Here is a 25094-nt window from a genome sequence, read left to right as displayed (position 1 = left end):
AAAATATGTTTTTTTAATGAAAATTAATGTTACTTGATGGTTAAATTGGTCGTATCCAATCGATTTGTCTAATTTAATTATTAAAAAAATAAAAAATTTAATATGCATTAAGGATAGAAAAAAAAAACAATTTAACCAATATTGGACCAATAATATTTAAAAAGAATGTAATTCCATAAAACCTATTATAGTGTTGTTGATTGTAAAATCATTTTGCCAATGCTTAACTCAATTGAAGAAAGGATCAGATCTTATGATACATCCAATCAATTGAATGATATCAATAATGAGCCAAAACAAAATGTGAATCATATCAAACATTTCCTCCCCAAGATAGCTAAAAGAGTTGAGGCATATTTACAAACTAGGGTTTTTTGAAAAGCAAAACGGCTGTTCATCTTCCTCACTCTTTTAGCTTCAAACTGTTGGAGGCTGTAGGGGAGCCCTGCAATATTCACCAAGTGTAATTACAATTAATTTCCCTCTAAACCCCTTAGAAGTTGGAAGTGAGAATAACATACTAATCAAATAAACGCAATGCCTCATTGTTGTGAAGTACGCCGAGCACTGCTACTGATAGCGCAAATTCCATCACGAATCCAAGTAATCCCCTAGTTCACACAATAAAGCAATTGTGAGTTTTGTAGAAGAAAAGCGCACACCAATTTCATATATTTTAAAGAACGCAAAATGGAGCACAAGAAAGAAAAAAAGAAGCAATCAGCATCAAAGCAGAACAGATTTAGCTCAACATCGATTCTAACAAATAATCCAAACCAAGAAAAAAACAAGAACTTACGGATTTCGGTTTAAGTAGTAGAGACGGAAATAGGTGGATACAAGGTCAGTCATCGGAATGGTGAGCGTATAAGAGGGACTGAATATGTTATAGTATATACTGAATACCAACATGATAAATGGTGTTAAAATTAACAAGCGGGCAATGAACAGCAGCAGCCTCTCAGCCACCCTACTACTCCTACTGCTCAAACAATTATTTAAAAAAAAGAAAAAAGAAAATTTTAATTATTACTATTACTTGATTGGAATCAAGAAAGAAAAAAAAGAAAAAGGAATTGTTTGTACTTAGTCATGTCGCCCCCCTGCATTTCAGATTCACTTCGTCTCTTGCTCTCTTCAAATTGAATCCTTCTTTCGTTCTTCGTCTTCGAGAACAAGGGAAATAGGTCAGAGGGAAATGCAGAGTAAAAAAGAGAAGCTCCTTTTCAACTTTTCTTTTACGTGGGCAGTTAGCGTAGATAGTTTATTTATTTACTTATATATATATATATGTATTTTTTTAAAAAAAGTAAAATTTTTGTTACGCTTTGCTGGAACCGTTACGCCTGCCCAAAACAGAAAATACGCTGCAGGTTCATATAAAATACAATTACAATTTCAAAAGAATTGAAGAAGGATAGTTACTGAATATAAATAATAAAATGGATATGAAAAATACTGAATATATAATATAAAATATTAATGTGAGTGAAATTAATTTCTGCAATAAACATCTATTAATCGTGATCTCTATGTCTCATTCATCAAAAGAGATGCTATTAAGATATTGAAATGGAGCATCAGTTATATTAAAACTGTAGAAACTGCAAAAAGAAGAAACCAACAGGTGGGAGAGAACTGGAGAAAATATAACGTAAACTTAAGGTTATAGCATGCCAGCTGCATCCATGGGGTATAAATATCAAAATTATATTTGAGGATGTAGCTAAGCAAAGTCAGTAATAACGTGAACTGGTATCACGCGGACGCCCCTCTGGTATGAACCTCTACCGGCCCCAAGATATCGAGACTTCCCGTTGTAGGAGTCAATTGTCAAAGTTATCAGGGTTATATCCTTCCTGTCCATCTCTAATAGCAGCGGAACCCGCAACGCTACCGTAACCACAAGAAATATTATCGGTTGGCATGGTATTAGCCGAAGCCACGCTGCTATGAGGATGATAGTTCATCATTGCCTACTGGTACTGTTGTTGGCGTACAAGAGATCCCTTTTGCAGGAACTCATTTCTGTGATTGGCAAGCCGTGCTTGAAGTACTGTTAGGTGTTCCTAATACTGATACTAGCATTGATTGCATTTATTTTCTGAAATTATAAAAATAGAACTGTTGCCACTATGCAAAACTTATGCAACATTATTGAAAACAATGTTAACCAAGGGATATCTAGGAAGAAGAGGAAAGGACATATGAGAACAAGACTGCATATGCCAGTTTACTTCATTAAATAATAAAGCTTACAGAAACAAGCATCATTTACGTTAAATAAGTTGCATGCAATCATTTACTTTGGGTGTCAATGGATTTGACACTTTTGATCCACCTCCACTGTCCGTCTGATTTTGGAGTTGGATATGGTTGATCCTTTTCAAGTATAAAACGCTTCTAGTTGCCCTTGAAATTGACCTGACTTGAGCTCCATCATCTGTGTAGATATATGCTGGAGATCATCGTCTATAAATTTGTTATTGTTTATAGTAAAAATATCACATGAAAAAATTATAAAATTAAGTCGGCGGTGTCCGCAAGTATACGGGTCAAATGTAATATAATAAAGTTTACAACAAAACACTGATAAATATTTCGAGAATCGTACCCAAGAGATTGTAGATTGGAGAAATTATTATTAAATTAATTACAGAAAGTAATTACTTATCTAATCGAGTCAACGAGTTAGTAGTGTGAATCCAAATTAATTTTTAAATTAAACAAATTAAATTAATAGACCTAAATTAACCTAATGGAATTTCCTAATCCTAATGTCGATAATGCGGACCTCTAACCTATGATCGATTAAATATCTAACCATCTAATTAAATGATTAATTATCCTAAATTGAGTTATTAATTACCCTTAGTAAGAATACCCTTCTGGCCTCATCTACGTTAAGGATTACCACCTAAGTCACCCTTCCGGTATCTTCCTAGGCATATGGGTACCCTCTCGGTCTCACCGCTTGGTACAAGTTATACACGATAGGATATCCTTCCGGTCTCACCTATCTAGATATTCTATCAGGGGCGTAACTTCCTAATACTCTAAACACTCTTGAATAAATAGTCAATTTCAGATAAATAATCACTTAACAGGTAAATTAGTTTATTAACCAAAACATACGAGATATGAGTAAAGCGCAATAATCTATTCTAATATTCGTAAAAATATTATTTGGCCAAATCAACGAAATATAAATAAAAGAATAGAATAAAAGAGATAAGAGAATGCTCATGATCATATATTGAAGCACGATCTCGAAGCAATCTTCACTCGCAATTGTCTTCATATCGGAATAGAGAAGTTCTGACTACACGATTATGAAAAGAAAATACAAAGAAAATTAAATAGAAAAAACTGTCTGTCTAAGTCTGCCCACAATCCCGGTGACCCTACGGTTGCTTATATAGGCAACAGACTACTTGGTGACCACTCAACCCTAGATACAATTAGATACCAATTAATGCAATATTCTGATAAATGCTAGGGTCCAAATAAGGAAATATTCCAAAAGTGTCGTCCAAAGAATCAACCATATTTTGGCTTGCCATCGTTGCGTCATTGTGACGTGGGAAGACTCCTTGTCAAGGCATTGCCACAATGAATTTCTTCCCCAAATCATCGCGTCATCGTGACGAGAGGAAGCTTCTCGTCACGACGTCAAGTGCTTTCTTGGCCTTGGCAGCTTCGTTGCTCTATCAGGCTTCCTTATCTCGCGGCCTGTCATCATCCCTTGTATTTTTAAACCTGAATTGACATCCTACACACTTAATTAGCCCATTAGGCACTCACGAGGCCCGAGACTGCCTTACGGGTCATCGAAATAGTAAAAAATACATAAAAATGATTATTTTATTAATATTTTATTCCTAACCTACTAATACTAAAAATGTAATAATTAAAACTAAAAGTATTAGAAAACAAGCTCCTTGAGTGTAGAAACAGACTAAAATAACTACTACATTTGACGTCAGGTCAAATACCCCCACACTTAATTCCTTACTTGTCTTCAAGCAAGCAAAATAAAAACAAAATAATAGCAAAAAACAAAACAAACTGAAAACGAAAAATAAACTTGTAAGGAAAAAATTTACTTGAGCTAACTTAATACAGGAAATTGGACATAAATATATTAACAAGATAATGTAAATAAACATATAATTCTAGAGTAATACATAATTGACTCACAACTTCTAAAATTAGACGGTTTACTTGAATAAGTTACTAGGCAAACAAATAAAATAATATTAAGTATAAGTTTCCATCAAAACATATATACAAATATACATATATGTTCAAATGAAAATAAGTGGCAAAAACATCAAAACTCAGCACAATTTCATCCACATAAGGTACTAGCTAAGTCACATAGGACTTTTCGTCTTGTAATGTTTTACGACTTAGTTTGGCTTGGAATTAAAAGAACAGACTCGACAAAATGGCTAAGCACGAAAATAGTTTGACACATTATATTATCTTCGATACTCCCTCAATTTCGAATAAAATCAACACATTATATCCACTTCTCTCACCTCCCTTTTCTCTCTATCACTAGGGACTCATATAGTATTCATGAGTAAAATCATCTGAGCTCGTATTTTTTTTTCTGAACAAATATGAGCGTAATTTTTTTCCAATTCACTTTGTTTTTTATTTTTTTTTCTTTTTCTTCGAGATTTTCTCAATTGGCATTCTGCCTTATTTTTCTACAAGTTCAAGAAATTTATACTCACTATACCATACAATTCATTAGCTTCACTCATTTTTTTCTCTTTTGAAACCTCTGTGATGTATTTACCTAATCCCTCAACATAAATGGTCAGACATCTAAATCTGTGCAAGGACCAAGAAATAAAGGATCAAATAGAATATATAATAGGCTTAAAGTTTCATTTATGGTTCATCAAGAAAATGGATTAGGGATCAAAATAGGTACTAGGGAAAATATTCACAGGATAGCTTTTTGGCTCGAAAAATTTGTCTAACAAACAATGCCTTAGGTTATCCCTAGGTAATTCTATACATGGATCAAATTAGCCAAGCCTATCAATTTCTATAACCTATAGTTCAATTAAACATGCATGTTATTATTTATCATGTGGTATACTTAACACCTTGAATCTATTCACAGTGTAATAAATTGAACTAATTAGTCTAAAAATAAATAATTTAGAATAAATTATTATCAAACTAAATTTAAAATTTATTCACAAAATCTTATTAACATTATCCTAATTAGTCACTTGTATTTCTACAAGCTCGAGCACAAACAAAACACACAAAATAAAAATTTTAAAAACTACTAAAATTTTCTATGTCACCCCTACACTTTAATCAACATATTGTCCCTAATGTGCTATAAAAAAATAAAGAAAGAGGTTACCTGATAAACTTTCAAAGTCTATTGCAAATGGTGGGATTGTCTTTTCCTTGTGGTTTTGGCTCAAAATTGTAGTGTCTCATAATTTGTGAGGTTCCTATGTTGAAAAGGAAAACACAAAAAATATAATAATTTATATATATTTTTCACTCCCTCAACTGTCGGCAAGGTTGTTAGCATTGAACTCCTCAGTGTCATTTCCGTCGTCCAAGATGGCTCTTAGCTCTTTTCCTAGAGCAGTTGATGGTTTGGCTTGTGCCGGTTAGGTTGTGCCGGATGGGGTTGTCCAAAATGGTGAAGGTTGCGGGCATCGGAACGACTCTATGTCGAATTGTTCGGCTAGATGGCTTATCACCTTCCTGTATTCATAGTTGTATACGGTATTGTACTCGAGGTAAGCCTTTATGCCGAATTGTTCAACTAGATGGCTCATCGGTGTTGTACACGGTGTCATCACAATGAGGGCTAAGTCAATATGTCAAGTCTCGATGAGGAACTCCTTTATGTCGCGATGTCGACTTGAAGTTTTGAAAATGTTGTAAATTAATCCTTGTTCGATTCTGAACTAACTTTAGAGCATACATAAGTTTGTATAAGACTTGGGAAAGGTTGTATATCATGTTTATGGTTTGAAAATGTTATGTTTGTATGCATTAAGTTGTGAATCAAATTGAATGTTAAATGTTTGTAGTTGCTCCGGGGACGAATGTGATATCCTGCAGCTCGAATCTGGAAATCAAGTCGGGTAAGAGGTGTTACAAGACCGATTGAGAATAGCAATGAAAATGGTGGTAATAGGAAACCACCGAATGGGAAGTGGAAGCCCAATAGCAAACCAAATGGGCCAGAGAGTGAGGCTTTGAAGCTTGGGTCAATGATACTCAATTCTGTGAAAGTGAAGAGGGATCACAAGTAGAAATAGTTGATGTATGTAGACATCAACATCACTAGTCAGAGGAAGAATGCTCTTATTGATACGAGGGTATCAGACCTGTTCATATCAGAAAAAGTCGTGGGTAAACTTGGTCTCTCAGTTAGTGAATCAACTAAGAAGATCAAGATTGTTAATTCCAAAGAGGTCTCTACTATGGGAGTAACATAAAGAGTTGAGCAACAGATCAATCAATGGAAAGACAAGAAAGACTTAAAGATAACTGACTTGGATGATCACAACTTTGTTCTTGGCTTAAATTTTCTTGACAATATTAATACTCTTTTGGTTCCTTTTGTCGTCTGTATGTGCATCTTGGATACTAGGCAATAACAATGTATTGTGCCGGTAAGTCGAAACATGAGGGATGGAACGAAGGTATTGTCAGCAATCCAACTAGTCGAGGATTTTCTATGAGGGAAATAACATTGACTCGGTAGATCAAAGGATTGCTACAAAAAACCCTTTTGGAAATAATAGAGGGGTGACAAACTAATATGAAGCCTATTAAGTTGTTAGTGGGGCTACCACCTAAATGAGAGGTGGGTTGTGTATCAAACTTTGGGGAAAAAGTGGTGATGCAAATTGGGCAACTGAGACGAGTAAATGAAATGAGTGAGGTACATCTCAAACACTTTGGTAGTGTTTTTCATTTGACTTGTTGGCTTGGCAAGGACATAAGGGCCCTTTTAGTGTTCGAAAGCAAGTAACCCAAAGAGTTTACAAACCAGAGTTAGCAACGAGACTCAAGCTTAACCCGGTGTTAAATTTAGGGGTATCGAAGCCTATTTGTGTGGATCAAGGAGATCCCGATTGAGGCAAGTCAAAATCGGGGCAAGTAAGAGCGGTGAGCTCCTACAAACAAGATGTACAGAAGAGAGGAATGGTTCGAATTAGGCAACGATGAAGACATGAGTCGAGGCAAATGTTCCGAGGGGCAGAACTACCCAATAGAGAGACGAGTTGGGATTCAGTCGAGGCATTGAGGCAGTTCTAAAACAAGTCCAACCAATGTCAGTCCGAGGACGCAACAATAGCGTTGCGAGAATGAGTAGGGGAGAGTGTCTTGGGTCACGGATCAAAGCCCATGACCATTACAAACAAAACTCATGGAGAAGCCATGCATGGACTAACTCGATCCGTGGAACATATGGAGAAGCCCATCTACTTGAAGCCTTGGTGGCCTAGTAAAACACTCCAGTAAAACTAGAGTTACCAGGGCAAATAGTGTAAATCCTAAAGGGATAAGATGTATAGAGTTTAAATCCTTTAGGATAGTCAATAGTAGATAGGCTATAATCTTGACCATCAATGCAACTTAATTTGTACCGTTGGTTTTAGAGGAGCTCAACTATAAATAGAGGCTTCCCCCTTCATTTGTATTCATCCCATTGTATTTAGTTAATCTTAAGTTAATAATATATTGAGAGTATTTACTCAAATATTTTGTGTACATTGCTTGCTTGTGGCTTTTCTACTCTCTTGTTGCTCTTTTCGTTTCAAGTAACTTCCGCTATATTTTTTTCGGTGTCTTAGAGGATTTTTAAAAGAATTCTCAATTTCAAGGGTTAGGTTGACTTAGACGAATTTGAAGCGAAAAAATCGCTTAAAGCCATGTGGTTTACTAGACTTAAGTTCTAGCCCCATGACACGTAACCATTCTTTCTTTTCCCCTGGTGTTAAACATGAGAGAGTAAAAGCACGATTTTGATTTTCAGTTAAAAGGTTGTTATGGTCAATGTCAAAACGTCCCGTTTTGCTCTCACCCTCAAAACTCGCCATTCCATTAAAAAACATTCCTAAACGCAACATTTTAACTATAAAGCAACAGGAACAAAGAAAGCAATAGAATTAACAACATTTTGAATGCTAAATTATTTCCCTTAACAGTATTTAATTTATTCTTTATTCGCTAAAAAATGTAATCTACATGTAACAAGTGTACTTTTCGTAGTAAAAGCAGCATCCTATGGCAGAACCAACCACTACAGCACCCATGACATATACGGAATACCACAGTTTTTGCTTGACATCTTCGTATACATTCCTACCGATCTGCTCCAAAAGGAACTTCGGCTCTTGGCCATCAAGAAGATTCTTATTCTTCAGCAACATCATCTTGCCCTTGTGCAACATCAACCGCATTCTCTTGGTCATCAACGATATCCAAGTGCTCTCTGTCTCCAACATCAACATCATTTGACCCTACCGACTCAGTCAGAAAGTCCTTAGAGTCCGAGTCTGGGTCCATTAAGCTGATTCCAACTGCACGTCGCGGCTTCTTGTTAGACTAGAAACAAAGAACAAATAAAAAAGAAATGAAATGAAGAAAGAAACCGGCAATGTGGTTCGTCTACCTCTATGCTTCGTGGAAGATAAACTCAGGGGGGGCTGCACACAGAAGAAATAAATATAAAAACTAAAGAAAACCGAAGGCAAAAATATATTAGTGAAAACCGATAATTTTCACACAAAAATATATTAACCCAATAATCTATTTTTATAATAATTCTAATATATATGTATGATATAAAAAATCGTACGTTAAAATAGTGACTTGCATCTTATTTATGTTTTTTTTAAAATTTAAATTATATTTTTAAGGGTCACTTGATGTGAAGTTTTTAGTTTTTATTATCAGTGTAATATAATTAAATCTTTTTAAAGTAACTGGGTTAAAATGTTAAATAAAAGTGCATGATATTAATCAATTTGATAAAAATATGATGTGATTAGTAATATTGGCTGATAGAATCTTTTAGGACTGATTTAAATGCTATTGTGAAATAATTAAAAATTAAAAAATACATGCATATATATTGTATTAGTGTGAAATTAATAGTTTTACTAATAAAATAACTCAATTGATATAATTTTTAAAGTGGAGGTGAGTGTTCAATCAAATCGAGTGAAAAATTTTGTGTTAGTTAAATTGACGAGTCCCATTTTATTCTTCTAACTCGATTTGAATTTTTTTCGAATTGAGCTAAGTGAAATGAAATTTGAGTTGAATCAATTGAGTTAAATTAAAAAAAATTTAAACATATTAAATTACAATTTTGTTATAATATAACTAATGTCATTTTAGAGCACATAAATTTAAAATCATATATATTTAAAAACTCTTTTAAAGCAAAATAAGAGAATAAAACAATATACTTTAGTATGATAAATTTGATTTAGTAATTTACTTCTTTTAAGTCCTCAAAATTATTATCTTGATTTTTTTTTAAAAAAAAAATTTTATATTCTTTTGAATTTCTTTTAGAATTTTTAATTTTCATAGTTTAAAAAAATTATGAAAATTTGAAAATTATTCTAAAAGTCTTGAAAATTATTTTGTAAGTTTTGTTGTAAGGGATCAAATTGCTTATTTTTTTAAATTAATAGAAACCAAATGAGTATTTACACCAATCTATTATTCAAGTTATTCGAATGGTAAAATTTAACTTGTGTCGAACTAAAAAAACGGATTAATTATTTGAATTCACTCAAACAAATCGAATAACTCAAATTAATTTACTCAATTTGAATTTTTTTAATTTTTTTGACTCAATTTCGATCCATCGTAATCATAACATCCTAGTCAAGCAAGAGAAGTCAGCATATGCCGCCACCTCCCACTTTGCGCCGCTCCCCAACACCGACTTTTTAAATTATCCATTTTCCTCAACATAACACGCCTCTCTCTCTCATTGCTCTTCTCCTTTCTTTTTGTTTTCTTGATAACTAAAATTTTGAGATTTCATTTTAATCAAAGCAACCATTTTGTTTCTTTGTATTTTATGTAAGTAATCTCTTCTTATCTTTTTCTTTTTCGTTTTCATTTAGTTTACGGAAATCTGATGCAGTAGCAATGAAAATTAAAATCTGTTTGGTTTTTTTTTCACTTGATGAAATATGTAATGAAGTTTTTAAGTTAATTGATTTGGGTTTCATCAATTAAATGGTTACTGATCTCACATGCCCATTTCTGTTTCTGTTTTGATTAATGAATGCATACAAATGGAATTCAAGAACTGCATTTTAAGCCATGCAGCAGCGAAGCTTATGAATTAGTTTGCTTTCTGAACATTTTGTTGTAGTAACAAATTTAATATTATGATGCTACTTATACTGGGGTTAGCAGGATGCAGCTGTTGACTACTTCAGATACAACAAGCTTGAGTTATTGGTTGAATTGGAGGGTTTTTATATGTTCATTTATAGTTTCAACACCACTTGTCGTATCATTGATTATAATTTGGAAATATGAAGGATTGAAACAAGTTATACGTGATGGAAAAGAAAGACATGAAGATTTAAGTGTCGATGAGTTATACGATGATGATGTTTGGAGGCCTTGTCTTCAACAAATCCATCCCATTTGGCTGCTGGGTTATCGGTTCGTTGCGTTTTGTTTAGCTCTCGCAACCATTGTTTTAAAAATCATCACCAATGGAGGTCGCATATTTTACTATTATACTCAGTAAGCAAATCTTTCTTCTTTGAACTTGCCTTGTATTAAGTTACTGATACTGTTTATTTAATGTAGCTTTTAAATTGAATGAGCTTAAATCCAATGTATTGTTCATCTAGATTAGAATCATATAGCTAATTCCGGAGGGTGTAAAACAAAATGTTCTAACTTCAAGTTTCGGTTCTGGACAGGTGGACTTTTACTTTGGTTACAGTTTATTTTGGGGTATGCCTTACACTTTTCTTTTTCCTAGTCTTTGTGCCAATGTTTCTGCTTCCACAACAAAACTGTTGTATCCATACGACTGTTTGATTTTCACCTCTTTTTTGCAGTTCGGAACATTGCTCTCTATTTACGGGTGTTACCAGCATCATAAAATGAGTAGCTGCGGTTCTAATGGACAGCATGTTAAGTTAGATACCGAGCAAGGATACTACACACCTTTAACTAATAGAAAAGATGCTGATGTACGGAGAAAAGCCTTAAATCTGCAGGAACAATGCGATGTTTCACAAGCTGCAGGCGTCATTAATTATCTATTTCAAGTTATATTCCAGGTAAATTCTCTTTCGCCATTCAAGTGAACCATACGGATACTCTAAAATCACTTTTTGTAGCACTGCAGATCCTTTGAGATTCTCATGCGGCTTTTATAGTACTCAGAACTTTTATGTTAAATCTCATTTTGATTTTTCATATGTAGATGAATGCTGGAGCAGTGATGCTTACTGACCTCATTTATTGGTGCCTTATTTTTCCGTTTCTTACCATCGAAGATTATGCATTGAATTTTGTGAGTTCTGTATCTCTTTGTTCATCTGGTTATTGTTTTCAAGATCTTGCCTGCATTATAATAGGAATTCAATCACATCCAAAGTTTAGAAATGATCATCACATCATGTAGTTCAAGTTCATAGAATCATACTAAGCTGTTCCATCTCTTCATTTTTTTCTCGAAATACCCATATTCAATGCATATCCAAACATGGGTATAAGGATATCATCCTTCAAAGACCCTCCAAATACAATCAGACACGTACACGTGTCTGACACTAGCAATAAAATCCAAGTAACACAAGTTTAGAGGACGATTTCATAGCCATTTCTCTATATCTCCTCATCTCCAGTTAAAGAAGATCCATTCATTCTATTTTTTCTAATAATACTTTTTTTTGGTACATTATTTTTCTAATAATACTTATATCAAAACTGTTGGTTGATGTTTCAACTTGAACTTGTTTTGTATTTCTTCCTTGCTTGTAGTCTACTAAGACAACTCATCTCTGTATTTCAGATGACCGTGAACATGCATACACTCAATGTCATCCTACTTCTCGGTGATACAGCCTTGAATAGCCTGGTAAAATATTTGTTGTTTTTCAATCTTGTTTAACTGATACCGCTTTTCTTTTCATCATAATAACATTGAATTGTGTATATCTATCAACTACCTTCCAGCGGTTCCCTTGGTTTCGAATTTCTTACTTCATCTTATGGACGGGTGCTTTTGTTATTTTCCAGTGGATTGTTCATGCCCGTGTCTCGATCTGGTAATGTCGGTTTTACTATTATCGTTCAAAATAACGCACAAAACTTTCTTATCCAAGACCTGTGATAATTCTCTGTTACAGGTGGCCATATCCATTTCTTGATTTGTCGTCACCTAGTGCTCCATTATGGTACATCTCTTTCTATTCAAAGTTCTACTTCTAAATGAACTTTTAAATGGTTCAAATGTTGTCAACTATACTTCATGGCATTCACATCAGTATTTTACAGAATTAGTCCTTTGGGATAATCTGCTAAGTGATTGTTGATTTTTTGTTTTAGGTACAAAATGTTAAAAGATGTATAGTTCAGGTATCTAATTATGTTAAGCTTCTCTCATTCTTTTTCTTTTCCCCCCTTTTTTGGCAGGTATTGTTTGCTGGCATTCATGCATATACCATGCTACGGCATATTTACTTTAATAGTAAATACCAAGCATTACCTGTTGTCAAAATGGTTCCCTCAGTCATACCCATGTTAATATAAACAATGTGTGCTTTGTATTTGTCAAAAGGCTGATGGACTTTGCCGAAGTTTCTCTGCAGATTCAAACAATTTTTAAGCAGATGTGTTTGCCTACCATTACTGTCTTCAAATTTTGCACAGAAACAAAATTTTGGAAACAAGAGTCAATGTATATAAAAGACAAACTCAGTTTATTTAAGTACTTTTTTTTTTCTAGTGCTTGATTAAAATTACTGAACTTTAGCCTGTTCTTGACTATATTAACACGACCAAAACGCGATTACCAGGATTCAGCCAAATTTCATTTATCAGTCTTCTGTCCTATTAAAGAAAATGAAGACAGAAAGAGCAATGAAATACTACAAAATTTCCGATGAAATTGAGAAATTAGAAAAACGCAACTGCCAATTTTGTAGTGCTGAAAGGTAAAAAGAAATCAGAGAAATGAAAAAACACTCTGAAAGCCAAGAAATGAGTCTACTTCCCTGGCTTGGTCTGTAGAGGCCAGTGAGCGGCACTGCCTTTTTGAGTCACTTGGAAATGGCTTGTCTTTCCGACCATCCTGGATAGAGCTTCCAAGATCTGCTAGATGCTTGCTGTTCTTCACCATTGAAATATCAAATTATAGCATTTGAACGGATGATGTTCCAGTTTTGGTGCTTGAAACTTTGGGAGAAACAGCCAATTCTCCATTTGCTCCACCGGAACTTCCTTGGAGTACATTGTTTTTCGCCTTTGTGCCAACTTTGGTGCCACAGGCGTCTCTGTTGAGTTCCCCAGGTTCCGGTTCTGAAATGACCATTGCATCTTTTGATGTTCCTAACGTAGCATTGCTAGATCCTGGCTGATTGTCTGAGGGCCAGAGGGCCAGTTCTTCATTGCATTGCTTTTAAAAATTTGAGTGTTTTGTATTATTGTCAAAAAGTACTTTTTAAGAATAAAATGTCCATTTTAGACATGATATTATAAAGTAACAAATATATATTTAAATAATGTTCAAATTAGTTAATATTATGATATTTTAGTAAAAATATAAAAAATAATTTATTATAACTTATTGTTAATATTTTAATATATAATATTAATTTTAAATATTTTTAAGCAATTAATATTAATTATTTATTAAATTTAATTAGAATATATAAATTTTATTTAAATATTTAAATATAATAATTAAATATTTGTAATTAGATATTGACACAATTGTATTATTATAAAAATTATTTTTTATTTTTAATTAATGCTTTTAACATATTTGTATTATTTTATTTTAAAATGTATTTGAATATATAACTCATATTAGATATTAACATAACATAGAAAACATAAACCTAACAAATTAAAATATTACATATATTTGGATTAAAGTTTTAAAAAGGGATAATATTTATATACCAAATATAAATACTAAAAATTTTACAATAGCATTAACAATTTAAAGTGAATTCATTAAACTAAAAGCTATAGCATCTCTTGTTAATTCCATTTCAAAACCACTTGAATTGTTTGATTCACCGTCATCGTCACCATCATCATCGTCGTCGTCATTATCATCACTTTCTCGACCATGCAAATTTTCTGAATCAATAATATTCTCATATGCCCAGTTAAATTTTCTCAAATTTATATATAAAAGTTATAAAGCTAATTGCAATGCAGATAAGCAACGCGATCAGTTCAGTTGGCTAACCAGCGAAATAGCAAACTACCAGGCATAAAAATTATATGTTATTAATGCAGTCTGTGCATACATTGGATATTACTAAATATAGTTGTTTAGTGGCTCGATGAAGGATCCTATGACAAGAATATAGTAAATTTGATCAAATTTACCATAAAAAATTAATCATCTTAAGAAACTCAAATTCGAAAATAATAATGACCCAAAATTGTAAAAATATTTATCTAATATTTACCTATGATTAGAGTTATTTGCTACGGACAAAACTTCAATGCTACAGAATTTATCTAATATTTAGCCAAGACTTTTAAGCACAATATCAGCAAGGAGACCTTGATGTTTTGAAATACTTGTGGCCAATATTTTTTTAAGAAGTTATACAAGTATAGTTACAAGTAATATTGTATAAAGCACAACTTAACTGAAACTGAAATATATCCTACTTGCGTCCAATACATATCTAAATATGAGTAAAGAGATATGATTCTCTAAAAACCCACCAAATACATGAAGTAGCCTCACGTTCACAGAACATATTTTGTTTAAATCTAAACTTTAGGATAATAACAATAGTTCAATTTTTGGTGCAAATCTCAGTAAATTCAACGAAAGAAACTAAAAACGGTAAACCAGTTGCAATTTGGCATGAGAATCACACAAAGCTGATTGCCGCAAATCAATGAGGCGAATTGAGCCCTTTGAACTACTATATGCTAGCATATTACAGTGGGTAGGGTGAAACTGTACTGATGTTATAACCTCTGCAATGATAGACATTACAATAACCATTACTTTTGCAAATATATTGAACAACACTGAACTTGCATATGCTTTAAGAAGTGAAAGCAGCAGACTAAAGTACCAAAATAGAATAGGCTTACCAGTTAGATCCTCCATGTTTGCAGGCTTTACATCGACAATATTGAAACTTTGATTGCTAATTTCCAAGTTCCAAAGATTTATACGTAGATCATCGGCTGATATAAAAGTTTCTCCATCACTAGGAATTATAAGAGAGACAGAGATAGAGAGACCATCAGTATATCTTCGCTCAAGCTAATATTAAATGCAAAACACTGAAATGGGAAGTGTTTTCAAACATTCACAAACATGCTTGTCACTATTTACCAGTGACATACAAACTGTATACAAGCTAAAAGCTTAAACATCACCATACGGACTTCAAAACAAATTACATGAATAAGAATAACAATAGTACAGAGACATGGTGAGCAGACAATTAAACTTCAAGACACGTACTAGATAATTCTGTGATAAGTTTAATATTTCTAGATCCAAATATTCCATGAACTAAACAATCTAATGTTTCAAGGGTTGCATTAGACGAAGTATGCTCAGTTGATATAGGCCATTAACCATGTTCTCACTCAAATGTGATGGCTCCAAAGCCTAAAAAAAATAAGAATATCCATAGCATTTATGTCCTATGGTTCAGAAGTTCTCCAGTTTTCTCAAGATTATGAATCAGCCTTCATTTCTAAAGCATGAACAGTGTCCTCCTAGACCATTTCAGAATGGCAGCTTCTTGCTCGGACATGACAACACAAGTTTAGCAACAGAAATTTATCAGGAAGGAACCATGATTCGTTATATCATTATTTAAAGAAACAATCATCCTTTACCATTACAACTAGAGAATCATATGCCTTCTCCAGAATGCAAACTTTGAATGGGAAGGGGGGAAGAGAGCCTAGAAGTGCAATCAATAACAGTTTAAATTTATACTCCAATCCAGAACCTAAACTAGATGGCATCAGTTTCTCAAGAGACATCTCATAATGATGCAGCCAAAAAAAAAACACTAATAATAATAAAGAACGAAAGGTTAAGCAATTTATCAGGCTAGAAATCTTGGTGAGGGAATTCAAGAGACTAAGCTAATGAAGACTTATTTTCCCATCAGAGAAGAAAAATGTAAGATGTGTGATTCTACATATTATCCCAGAAAAAGAATACTTCCTCTTCAATTGATTTTCAAATAATACTAACATACGGAGCCAAAACACCACAAAATTGTAATAAAAACAAAACCCACTAGCTACCTGTTATTTGAAATAGAATTGATGTGATAATCATGAGCATGGCCGTATACCCGTCGACATCTAGCCACTAGGTTGGTCTCCTGACTTGTTACCTAGATATGGTGAAGATTAAAAGTCAGTGCAGAGTGATCAAGAAGCATTTAGACAACAAAAGAAATGTTCATGATTACTCAAAAATAAAATCCTAACATTCTCCTCCTGCCAGAGAAAGAGAGATGATGGTCTCCTGAATGTGGGTTTTGAATGGGAGAAAAAAAATCCTCCAAAGAGAAGCACCGGTGGTGGAGAAGAGGAGAAAATATACAGAAAAATAATGATAAAAATCAATCTCATAATAAAGACAAACAAAAATATACAGAAGAAGAAGAAAAAGATAAACTCACCGGTGGTAGAGAAGAGGAACAAAGAACCGACAGAGGAACAAAGAACCTGCAATGAAAAGAGATGGAAGCAAAGTGCTTTTTGGATGAAAACAAAGAACCAGCGTTGTTGTGTGTTGTGTGGCTAAAAAAGTAAAAGACCAGCCCAAAAGCACTTTGTGGCTGAAAAAGCTAAAAAAATATGCTTTTTCATCTGCCCAAAAGCACTTCAAAAATGCTGAAAATTTGCAAGAGATGAAGTTCGTTCTTTATTGCTTTTCAGATAAAAGTGTTTTTACATGCAAAAGCCCATCTCAGATGCAATAAAGAACACAGCCTGATTTGTGTTCCTCGGTACAGATCCAACAGTCGGTATCAATAGACTTTAGCGTATTGATTACTGGAAATTTCTTGGACTTTTTTTCTTATGTGATCAAATATTGCTTCTTCAGTCAGACTTTTGAACGAGAAAGCTTCATGTTCAGATGGAAGATAACTTAGGGTGACCAAGTAACATTTTAAAAACCAAACTAGAATAAGAAATGACGAGTTACGTACAAAATTTTCGTAAAAATGTACTTGATTCATCCGTGAGATTAATTGTAACTGAGCTCCCAATAGTAATATGATACTTTCCGGTTAGATTGTTATTGTGATCATCAGCAATCTATTCTGTCCCTGTGGATTCTGGCAAAGGATCAAGCAATATTTGTTGACGAATTTTGCTTCTCTTGGTTAGAAGAACATTTTCTTGTGAGAATTAAGCCTCCAGGTGATGGAGAATAGGCATTGTTTGGAGTCGAGAGAGGAAAGTTCTTGGCTTCTTCTCGTATATGGTCAAATATTGATTACTCAGTGATGATTTTACAATCATCATTTTCAATTCTAGAAGCAAGCTCTCCTACAGAATTTCTTTTAGGCGAAAATGCTGCGTGAAATAGGAAAAAAGATACTAGGATATTCAATGAAAATCACAGCATATTCCCATACCTTCTAGTTCTTCATCCAAGAGGTTCAAACTGGGCTCACAATAAAAAGGGATTTAGATGACAAGATAAAAGGGTGTAACTGAAATGAGCTACTTGAAATTCAGAAGAATTCTCTGGTCCTTACATTGAAGAACTTTCCTTTTTAGATTCAATCGAATCGGGAGGTCTTTCGGCAAAAGATTTATGTATGGCTTCATTGTTATCTTCTATAACATAAACTTCTTTAGGAGTAAAAAACTGAGCCAGTTTCCTTGCACGTTTAAGATCGGCATTTGATTTGCTCTCCTTAACTAGCAGAAGTTTTTCATACCGATCAACTCCAACTGCATGGATAAAACTACAACAATGAGTCTTTAAAACTGGAATTTATGCACAGAGTATTTATGACTTTTAGGAACTTAGCTGTGTTCTTCAAAAATAAGATCAGCCTTTATGGTCATCTTTCCGAGGGGGCGTGCTGTAGGGGCTGCAAGTATAACCAAACATTCTACACTAAGTAATTAAAGACCTAGCAAATTGAACTAAATTCATTCACGAACTCAATCAAGTAGAACTGGCAATTGGTAACTCCATTGCAATTAAGGAAAAATTATTCTGAAAAAGTATTAGTTTTAAATTATTCCGCACTTGCAGCGTGGCTTCTTTCGACTATCAGTCTATCGTTGCATAATCAGTTAGTTGGGAATTCTGGTTCGTCTTATGAGTTGTTGCAGGCTCTTATGTTTATCTTTGGGTCTCACTCAAACACTAAGGCCAAGCGCTATCGGTCATTGTCGCATAATGTTCGGAAAGATGAGTTGTCCATTTCTGCCTATTTAGCGGAAACCAAGCATCTCTGTGATTCCTTGGCAGGGTGTGGTCAACGAGTAACAATGGAAGAACAACAGTCTACTATTTTGAATGGTTTACTGCCAGAGTTTGATCACGTGGTGTCAATTATCTCTACGAGCAGAGTGCCATTTGATCTACAAGGTGTCACAACTGCTCTTCTGGATGCTGAGGCTCGGCAACAAGGGCATTTATCTAGGTGTCATTTTTAGCGAATGTTGTGGTGGTGAATAAGACTGCTTCAGCACAAAATGTTCCATCGTATGCCGGACAACCGCCACTAGATATGTTTCATTCGTCACGAGGATCTCATATTTCTCGTCATGGTCGAGGTCGAGGATGACATGGTGGTAATGCAAAACCTTAATGTCAGATCTGTGGGAAGTTTGGGCATTTTGCTCGGAGATGTTTCTACAGGTATGATTTGGTGTCCAACGACGAAGGGGAAAACCCTAGTACGAGGGATGATAGTGAGCGTTCTAGTTGGGTTAGATTTGCCTCTCATGTGGGTCGAAAGCCCATTACTACATACATGTGTTGTACGGATGGTGGATCACATTGGTCTGGGTTGCAGCCTCCTTACTATGCTTCTGATCCAGTAGCATGTGGTCAACTTCGTCAGATTTAGCCTGCAATTTCTGAGATGGATTCAATTCACCGTGGCCCAAGTCATCAATTTCACATGCCTTCTGTCGTTGATCAGATATCACATAGTTCTTCTGCTTATGATTTTGACTGTGTGCATCGTCGATCTGATCTTTTATCTTAGTCATCTTTTTCGATGGGCGGTCATACTGCGAAATCGACTGGATCACCTATGCTTGTTAGTCTTTCTACAATTGTAGATCCGGTGTGGAATCCAAACAGTGGTGCCACTACTCAAATGACGAGTGACTCGGCGAAACTTTCAGATGCTCGTTTGTACAATGGAGGAGGTAAGGTCATTATAGGTAATGGCCTCTCTATACCTATTACGTATGTTGGTGGTTCAACTATCTTGGCTAATGATTTTAGTCCGTTGTTGCTTAATGACCTATTGTATGTTCCTGATGTTGGTAAGAATTTATTGTCTGTTTTTAAGTTTGCAAAGGACAATAGTGTATTTTTTGAGTTTTATCCTAACTGTTGTTATGTCAATGATCTGAAGACTTATCAGACATTGCTTTGTGGAAATGAATTGAATGGCTGTATTGATTTGATACTGTTAAATCTTACTTCACTTTTAATGTTGTAAGTACATCTCGTATAGAGTCTCTTCAACAGCAGGGGTCAGATACTAGGTTTGACAAGTGGCATCAAAGATTAGGTCATCCATCACATAGTATTGTTAGTAGTGTTTTGAATGCTTGTACTATTAGAGTATCTAGACATAATAATTACTCATTGTGTAATGCTTGTAAACTTGGGAAAAGGCACAAATTGCCCTTTGGTTCCTTTGATTCCGTGTATACTTCTCCCTTAGAACTTGTGGTTGTTAATGTATGGGGGCTAGCTTCTTGTTACTCCTCTGGTTATTAATACTATTTGTCTTTTGTTGATTCATTCTCTCGGTACACTTGGATCTATTTCCTTAAAAAGAAATCTGATGCGTTTTCTGCGTTTATGTCATTCAAGAAATGTGTTGAGCTACAGTTAGGTGTTAAACTCAAACAACTTCAAACTGATATAGGTGGCGAGTTTCAATCTTTTGACTTGTATCTTTAACAATGTGGAATTGTTTATCGTGTGTCGTGTCCGCAAACCTCGAAACAGAATAGCCTAGTTGAACGTTGCCATCAACAGATTTTTGAAACAGAACTGACGTTGTTAGCTCAAGCTTCCTTGTCTATTTCTTACTGGGATGATGCGTTTGCTACTACTGTGCACATCATGAATGTTCTTCCAACAAAGGTATTACATGGTGTATATCCACACGAGCAACTCTTTTGTCACAAACCTGATTATCGTCAACTTTGTATTTTTGGCTGTCTTTGCTATCCACTTCTCCGACCATATAATCGACACAAGCTCCAATACAGGTCTGCCCCTTGTACATTTCTTGGTTATGCTTCCAATCACAAGGGATATAAATGCATTAGTCGATCTAGACATGTTTACATTTCTCGACATGTTTGTTTTGATGAAAATGAATTTCCATTTGCTCAAGTGTCACCTTCTGTAGTATCTGTCACTGACAACAAGTCTGGTCGGTACACGAGAGCTATTACTACCTTGCCAGTGTTCAAGGTTCCTACCGCAGAGATTTCAGCGCAATCTAGAGCTGATTCTAGTCCAGCTAGTGATACTAGTGCATTGGATTCTTCTTCGAATGGTGTTCTTGGCTATACTTCAATAAGTCCAATAGGTACTTTAACGCCAATTGTTGAGCAGCAGAGGCCTACTTCAGTGAATTGTCACCCCATGATGACTAGGAGTAAAATGGGGTTTTACAAACCAAAGGCGTATATGGTAATGATTAGTAATGTGGAGCCTTAAACTATTCATGAGGCAATGGCGATTCCTCCTTGGAAGCAAGCTATTAATGATGAGCTTCAAGCTTTAATTCGAAATCATACATGGAATTTAGTTCCAGTACTGGCAATCGATCTTTAGTCGGATGCAAATGGTTGTTCAAGATCAAGAAGAATTCTGATGGAAGTGTAGCACGCAATAAGGTTTGTTTGGTTGTTCAAAGATTCTCTTAACCAGCTGGACTGGATTATTATGAGACTTTGAATCCAGTTGTCAAAGCCAATACTGTGCGTCTGATTCTTACCTTAGCTGTGTCACGAAAGTGGAAACTTCGACAGGTTGACGTGAACAATGCGTTTTTAAATGGAGACCTAGCTGAGGATATTTACATGAAGCAGCCTCTTGGGTTTGAAGTGGTTGATGACCATGGGCAGCCCTTGGCATGTAGGTTGAATAAGGCCATATATGGTCTTAAACAAGCCCTAAGAACTTGGTTTGAAAAGTTGAGGAATTTTTTAGTACAAAAATTGAATTTTAAGCCTTCAAGAGCTGATTCTTCATTGTTTTACAAGCACACAAATGTTGGAAATGTTTATTTCCTTGTCTATGTTGATGATATTATTGTTACGGGTGGTGATTGTGCTGAATTAAACGTTATTTCCTGTCTTGATCGTCAGTTTTCTCTTAAAGATTTAGGGGAGTTGAGTTTCTTTCTTATGCTTGAGGTGTTCAAACATCAGGATTGGATGCATGTGTCTTAGCAAAAGTACGCTCGTGAGTTGCTAGAACGTGTTAACATGATGAATGCCAAGCCAGTGAACACTCCTATGGTAAGTTCACCGACTCTTACATCCTTGGTTGGGTCGCCTTTGTCAGATGGTACTATTTATCAACAAGTTGTAGGCAGTCTGCAGTATTCGTGTTTAACTCGTCCTGATTTGTCCTTTTCTATCACTAAAATGAGTCAATATATGCATAAACCTTATGATGCGCATTGGACAGCTGTGAAACATATCTTGCGGTATGTTAAGGGTACAAATGTATTTAGAGGCAGTTGCATTTCAATTTTTCTATTGAAAAATAGATAAATTAACTTTTATATATTTCGAAACATGTAAATTAATTTCCTGTCAATTTTTATTTATTAAATAATGATGTAAAACGTTAATTTAAATGATTAATTATCAATTTGATTCCTAAACTATACATCTTTCTTTGCTCCCTTGTACTTTCCTTCCACCATTTTCAGCTTCATCTTCAAATTTTCTACCAACCCTTTTGTTTTCTTCAGCTCAAATGGTGTTGCAGACAGCTTGTCCTTGGCTTCGTTTGCTTCTGTTATCACTTCTTTCAATGCCAAGGCTAAATCATCCATGGCTTTATTGTTGTTTTCTTCTGCATCGGTAATGAAGAAGCTCGCTCACCTTCTTGCGCACGAACCAATTTCTCTTTGGTAAATTGAAACTCCAATTCAAGTCTTTTTAAATGGTCATCCCCCATGGAAGTTTGAGAGGAAACACTTGATGGGTTTTCCCATTTCTGCAAGTTTTCCGGGAGAGAATTGACTTGGTGCTTGGAATCTTTAAGTGAAACATTTGCTTGTTCAAACTCTTTTGATTGAGCCACATATGAATCATATATCTTCTTCTCCCATTCTTTCTTTAAATTATGTTAAAATAATTATGAAAATTATTAAAAAAACATTTATCTTAATTATTTAACACAATTTTAAATAATTTATATTTATTTTAAAGATTTTTTATTATTGTTAAGAATTTTTTTAAAAAAAATTAAAATGATATTCTAGCTATAGTTTAAGGACCAAATTAGTAAATAATCATTTAATAAAGTAAAATTTAATGGGGGCTAATCTGCACATTTTGAAATATATAAGACTTAATTTATCCATTTTTTCATTAGAGGATTCCAAATGTAATCCGCCCTAATTACAGACTTTTACTGACTTTTAGCATAAGTTTAATTTTTTAAAATAAGCATTAACCACCTTTTATAATCTTAATTAACTTTAAACATTATTGAAATTAGAATCAAGAGGATTTTCTCTTTTTCTTAGACGAAATTCAATCATTTTAAGTGTAATCTTTTAAATTTCTCTCTATAATAGTCATACTCTATGCCATCATTTTATTATAACAACAAAGTTTATGATAGAATCAATTTTTTATTTTTTTATTTTTCATTTTTTTTCATCTATAAAAAACTTTTTATATACAATAGAAACGGCCATAAAGTATAAAGTATATTCTCTCCATAACAATCTCTTCTTTCAAATTTTAGTAAAATTATTTCTATTTTTAAATGAAATAAAAATAATAAATATTAATTAAGATATTATTTTAAAACATAAATTTTACATAAAAATATATTAATCATATTTTATTAAATGAAAATAATTAATATTAAAGTTATATTAATGATAAAAATATGAAAGTTTTATAAATTAAAGTTATGTTGATGCTTTAAAAAGTTTTTACATGTATTTTCAAGAAAACTAAAAGAAAGAAGTAAAAACCATTAAAAATAGCAATTAAATGGAAGGGTGTTGGCCGAATAAAAATTAAAAAAAAATGATAAAGAAGGAAATTAGGTTGCAAATGTAGGTGGTTTTTTTTTTATTGAACCTTAAATGTGGGTTTGGATAAAAAAAAGTTACAATTTTGAAGATTTTCAGAGTGTTAACATTTTGAAATGTATCATTTCAAAATATTAGTATTTGTGTGTATTTCGTTTGGATAAATAACATTTAAAAAATAAGTTAATGAAATTTAATAAGTTAAAAAATAATTACAAAATAAAAATATTAAAAATAAATAATATAAAAATATGTCATATGGATATTATTATATTTGTAAAAAAATATAAACAATTTTAATAATGTAAAATAAAAAGAATTTTAAAAATCAACTCTCTTTTTTATTTCTCAAGGTATTTACAGGAACGAGTCTAGTAACTAATCCTCCATATGCTGTAGGCCCATTAAAGAGTAGATGCAGGCCACGAATTTTACTCAAAACTCTTTTTGAAATTTCTTAAAAATTTTAAAATATTCCATTATTTTTACTCAAACAAATAAATTTATTTTTGAATTTTTAAAAACCTTGCTAAAACTAAAATCCTCCTCTAAATAGACTCTAAAGGTACGCTAGAAAAAGTAGTGTGTAATGCCCAAAAATTATAGGGTTAGAATTAATAAATTTATTGTGAAATAAGCATTAGTTTAGGTGGTAGAGAACTTAGATATTGCTTAGAGAGCCAAAATTCAAATCTCACTCTTTTCACTTTTACCTATTTTATTTTTCAGCAACTAGGGAATAAATTCAAACTAGTATATATATTAAATGTGGTAGAAAATGGTCAAGAATAAGCTTATTGATTCAGTGGTAAGGCCTTAGCATATTAAATAAATTGTTGAACATTTTTATCCATTTATAATGTCAGTTGATTTGTTACTGTAATATTGAAATAAATTTTAAAAAAATTATGTTATGTTTCCAGATTATTCTTAATGAAATCAACTCAAATAATTCATATTTAATAATGGTCCAAGAAGCTTAAATTTCTTTTGAGTATATATGCACACAAATTTTGAGTCAAAAGTTTACTTGAAAATTTGAAGTCAAATTTATTGATAACTTTGATAGAAAAGTTACAATCTTTGGAAATTTCTTGAATACAGAGAAAATATTATTTAATTCTTCTCTCTGATTTGACTTCGATCCAAAGGTTGTCTAACTTGGTCTTGGATGGATATGGATTGCATCAAGTGTTGTGTTGAATTGTTATTGAAACGAGTTTGGACCTCATTTCTTCAATTGAAATCGATTGAAAGGCAGCTTTCTTCAAAAACGACTTTTGACTTCTTCTCCACAGTTGAATTGGATCAGAAAGCGACTTTTCTTCAGAACTG

The 25094-nt window shown here is 33.5% G+C and overlaps 4 protein-coding genes across 12 annotated transcripts; 2 read left to right on the top strand and 2 right to left on the bottom strand.

Annotated features, from left to right (window-relative positions):
- Positions 1-251: 251 nt before the first annotated feature.
- LOC121218279 (uncharacterized) lies at positions 252-1238 on the bottom strand. Of its 3 annotated transcripts, none has more exons than XM_041095241.1 (4): positions 1087-1238; positions 800-982; positions 522-611; positions 252-445 (listed from the first exon to the last, which is right to left on the bottom strand). In XM_041095241.1, coding segments are annotated over exons 1-4 (297 nt in total). In that variant the 5' UTR covers positions 1110-1238; the 3' UTR covers positions 252-444. The 3 variants fall into 3 exon arrangements, with proteins under 3 accessions (XP_040951175.1, XP_040951174.1, XP_040951176.1); XM_041095240.1 differs by having other exon boundaries at positions 542-611; XM_041095242.1 differs by having other exon boundaries at positions 542-611; positions 800-898.
- An 8742-nt stretch (positions 1239-9980) lies between these two features.
- Positions 9981-13011, top strand: LOC107901298 (uncharacterized). 2 transcript variants are annotated; one of them, XM_016827231.2, is made up of 9 exons: positions 9981-10110; positions 10453-10791; positions 10974-11007; positions 11115-11339; positions 11486-11575; positions 12077-12142; positions 12241-12332; positions 12414-12461; positions 12700-13011. In XM_016827231.2, coding segments are annotated over exons 1-9 (1008 nt in total). In that variant the 5' UTR covers positions 9981-10108; the 3' UTR covers positions 12812-13011. The 2 variants fall into 2 exon arrangements, with proteins under 2 accessions (XP_016682720.1, XP_016682721.1); XM_016827232.2 differs by having other exon boundaries at positions 10012-10791.
- A 1182-nt stretch (positions 13012-14193) lies between these two features.
- LOC107901299 (serine/threonine protein phosphatase 2A 55 kDa regulatory subunit B beta isoform) lies at positions 14194-21272 on the bottom strand. Of its 6 annotated transcripts, none has more exons than XM_041095237.1 (7): positions 18515-21272; positions 17457-18353; positions 16923-16968; positions 16729-16799; positions 16540-16631; positions 15358-15476; positions 14814-15237 (listed from the first exon to the last, which is right to left on the bottom strand). In XM_041095237.1, the coding sequence occupies exons 2-7, from the start codon at positions 17484-17486 to the stop codon at positions 15092-15094; spliced, it is 504 nt and encodes a 167-aa protein (XP_040951171.1). In that variant the 5' UTR covers positions 17487-18353; positions 18515-21272; the 3' UTR covers positions 14814-15091. The 6 variants fall into 6 exon arrangements, 3 of the variants coding, with proteins under 3 accessions (XP_040951172.1, XP_040951171.1, XP_016682723.2); XM_016827234.2 differs by lacking the exon at positions 18515-21272 and having other exon boundaries at positions 17457-17917; positions 18012-18255; XM_041095238.1 differs by lacking the exons at positions 14814-15237; positions 18515-21272 and adding an exon at positions 14194-14373 and having other exon boundaries at positions 17457-17782.
- Positions 20530-21793, top strand: LOC121218278 (uncharacterized). The gene is made up of 2 exons (XM_041095239.1): positions 20530-20733; positions 20862-21793. Exons 1-2 carry the CDS (start codon positions 20589-20591, stop codon positions 21188-21190), a joined length of 474 nt encoding a protein of 157 aa, XP_040951173.1. The 5' UTR covers positions 20530-20588; the 3' UTR covers positions 21191-21793.
- The last annotated feature ends 3301 nt before the right edge of the window (positions 21794-25094 follow it).

This window comes from Gossypium hirsutum, chromosome D06 (assembly GCF_007990345.1).
Source record: "Gossypium hirsutum isolate 1008001.06 chromosome D06, Gossypium_hirsutum_v2.1, whole genome shotgun sequence".
In the NCBI taxonomy this organism is placed as follows: Eukaryota; Viridiplantae; Streptophyta; class Magnoliopsida; order Malvales; family Malvaceae; genus Gossypium; species Gossypium hirsutum.
This window is presented reverse-complemented; position numbering and strand designations above follow the sequence as displayed.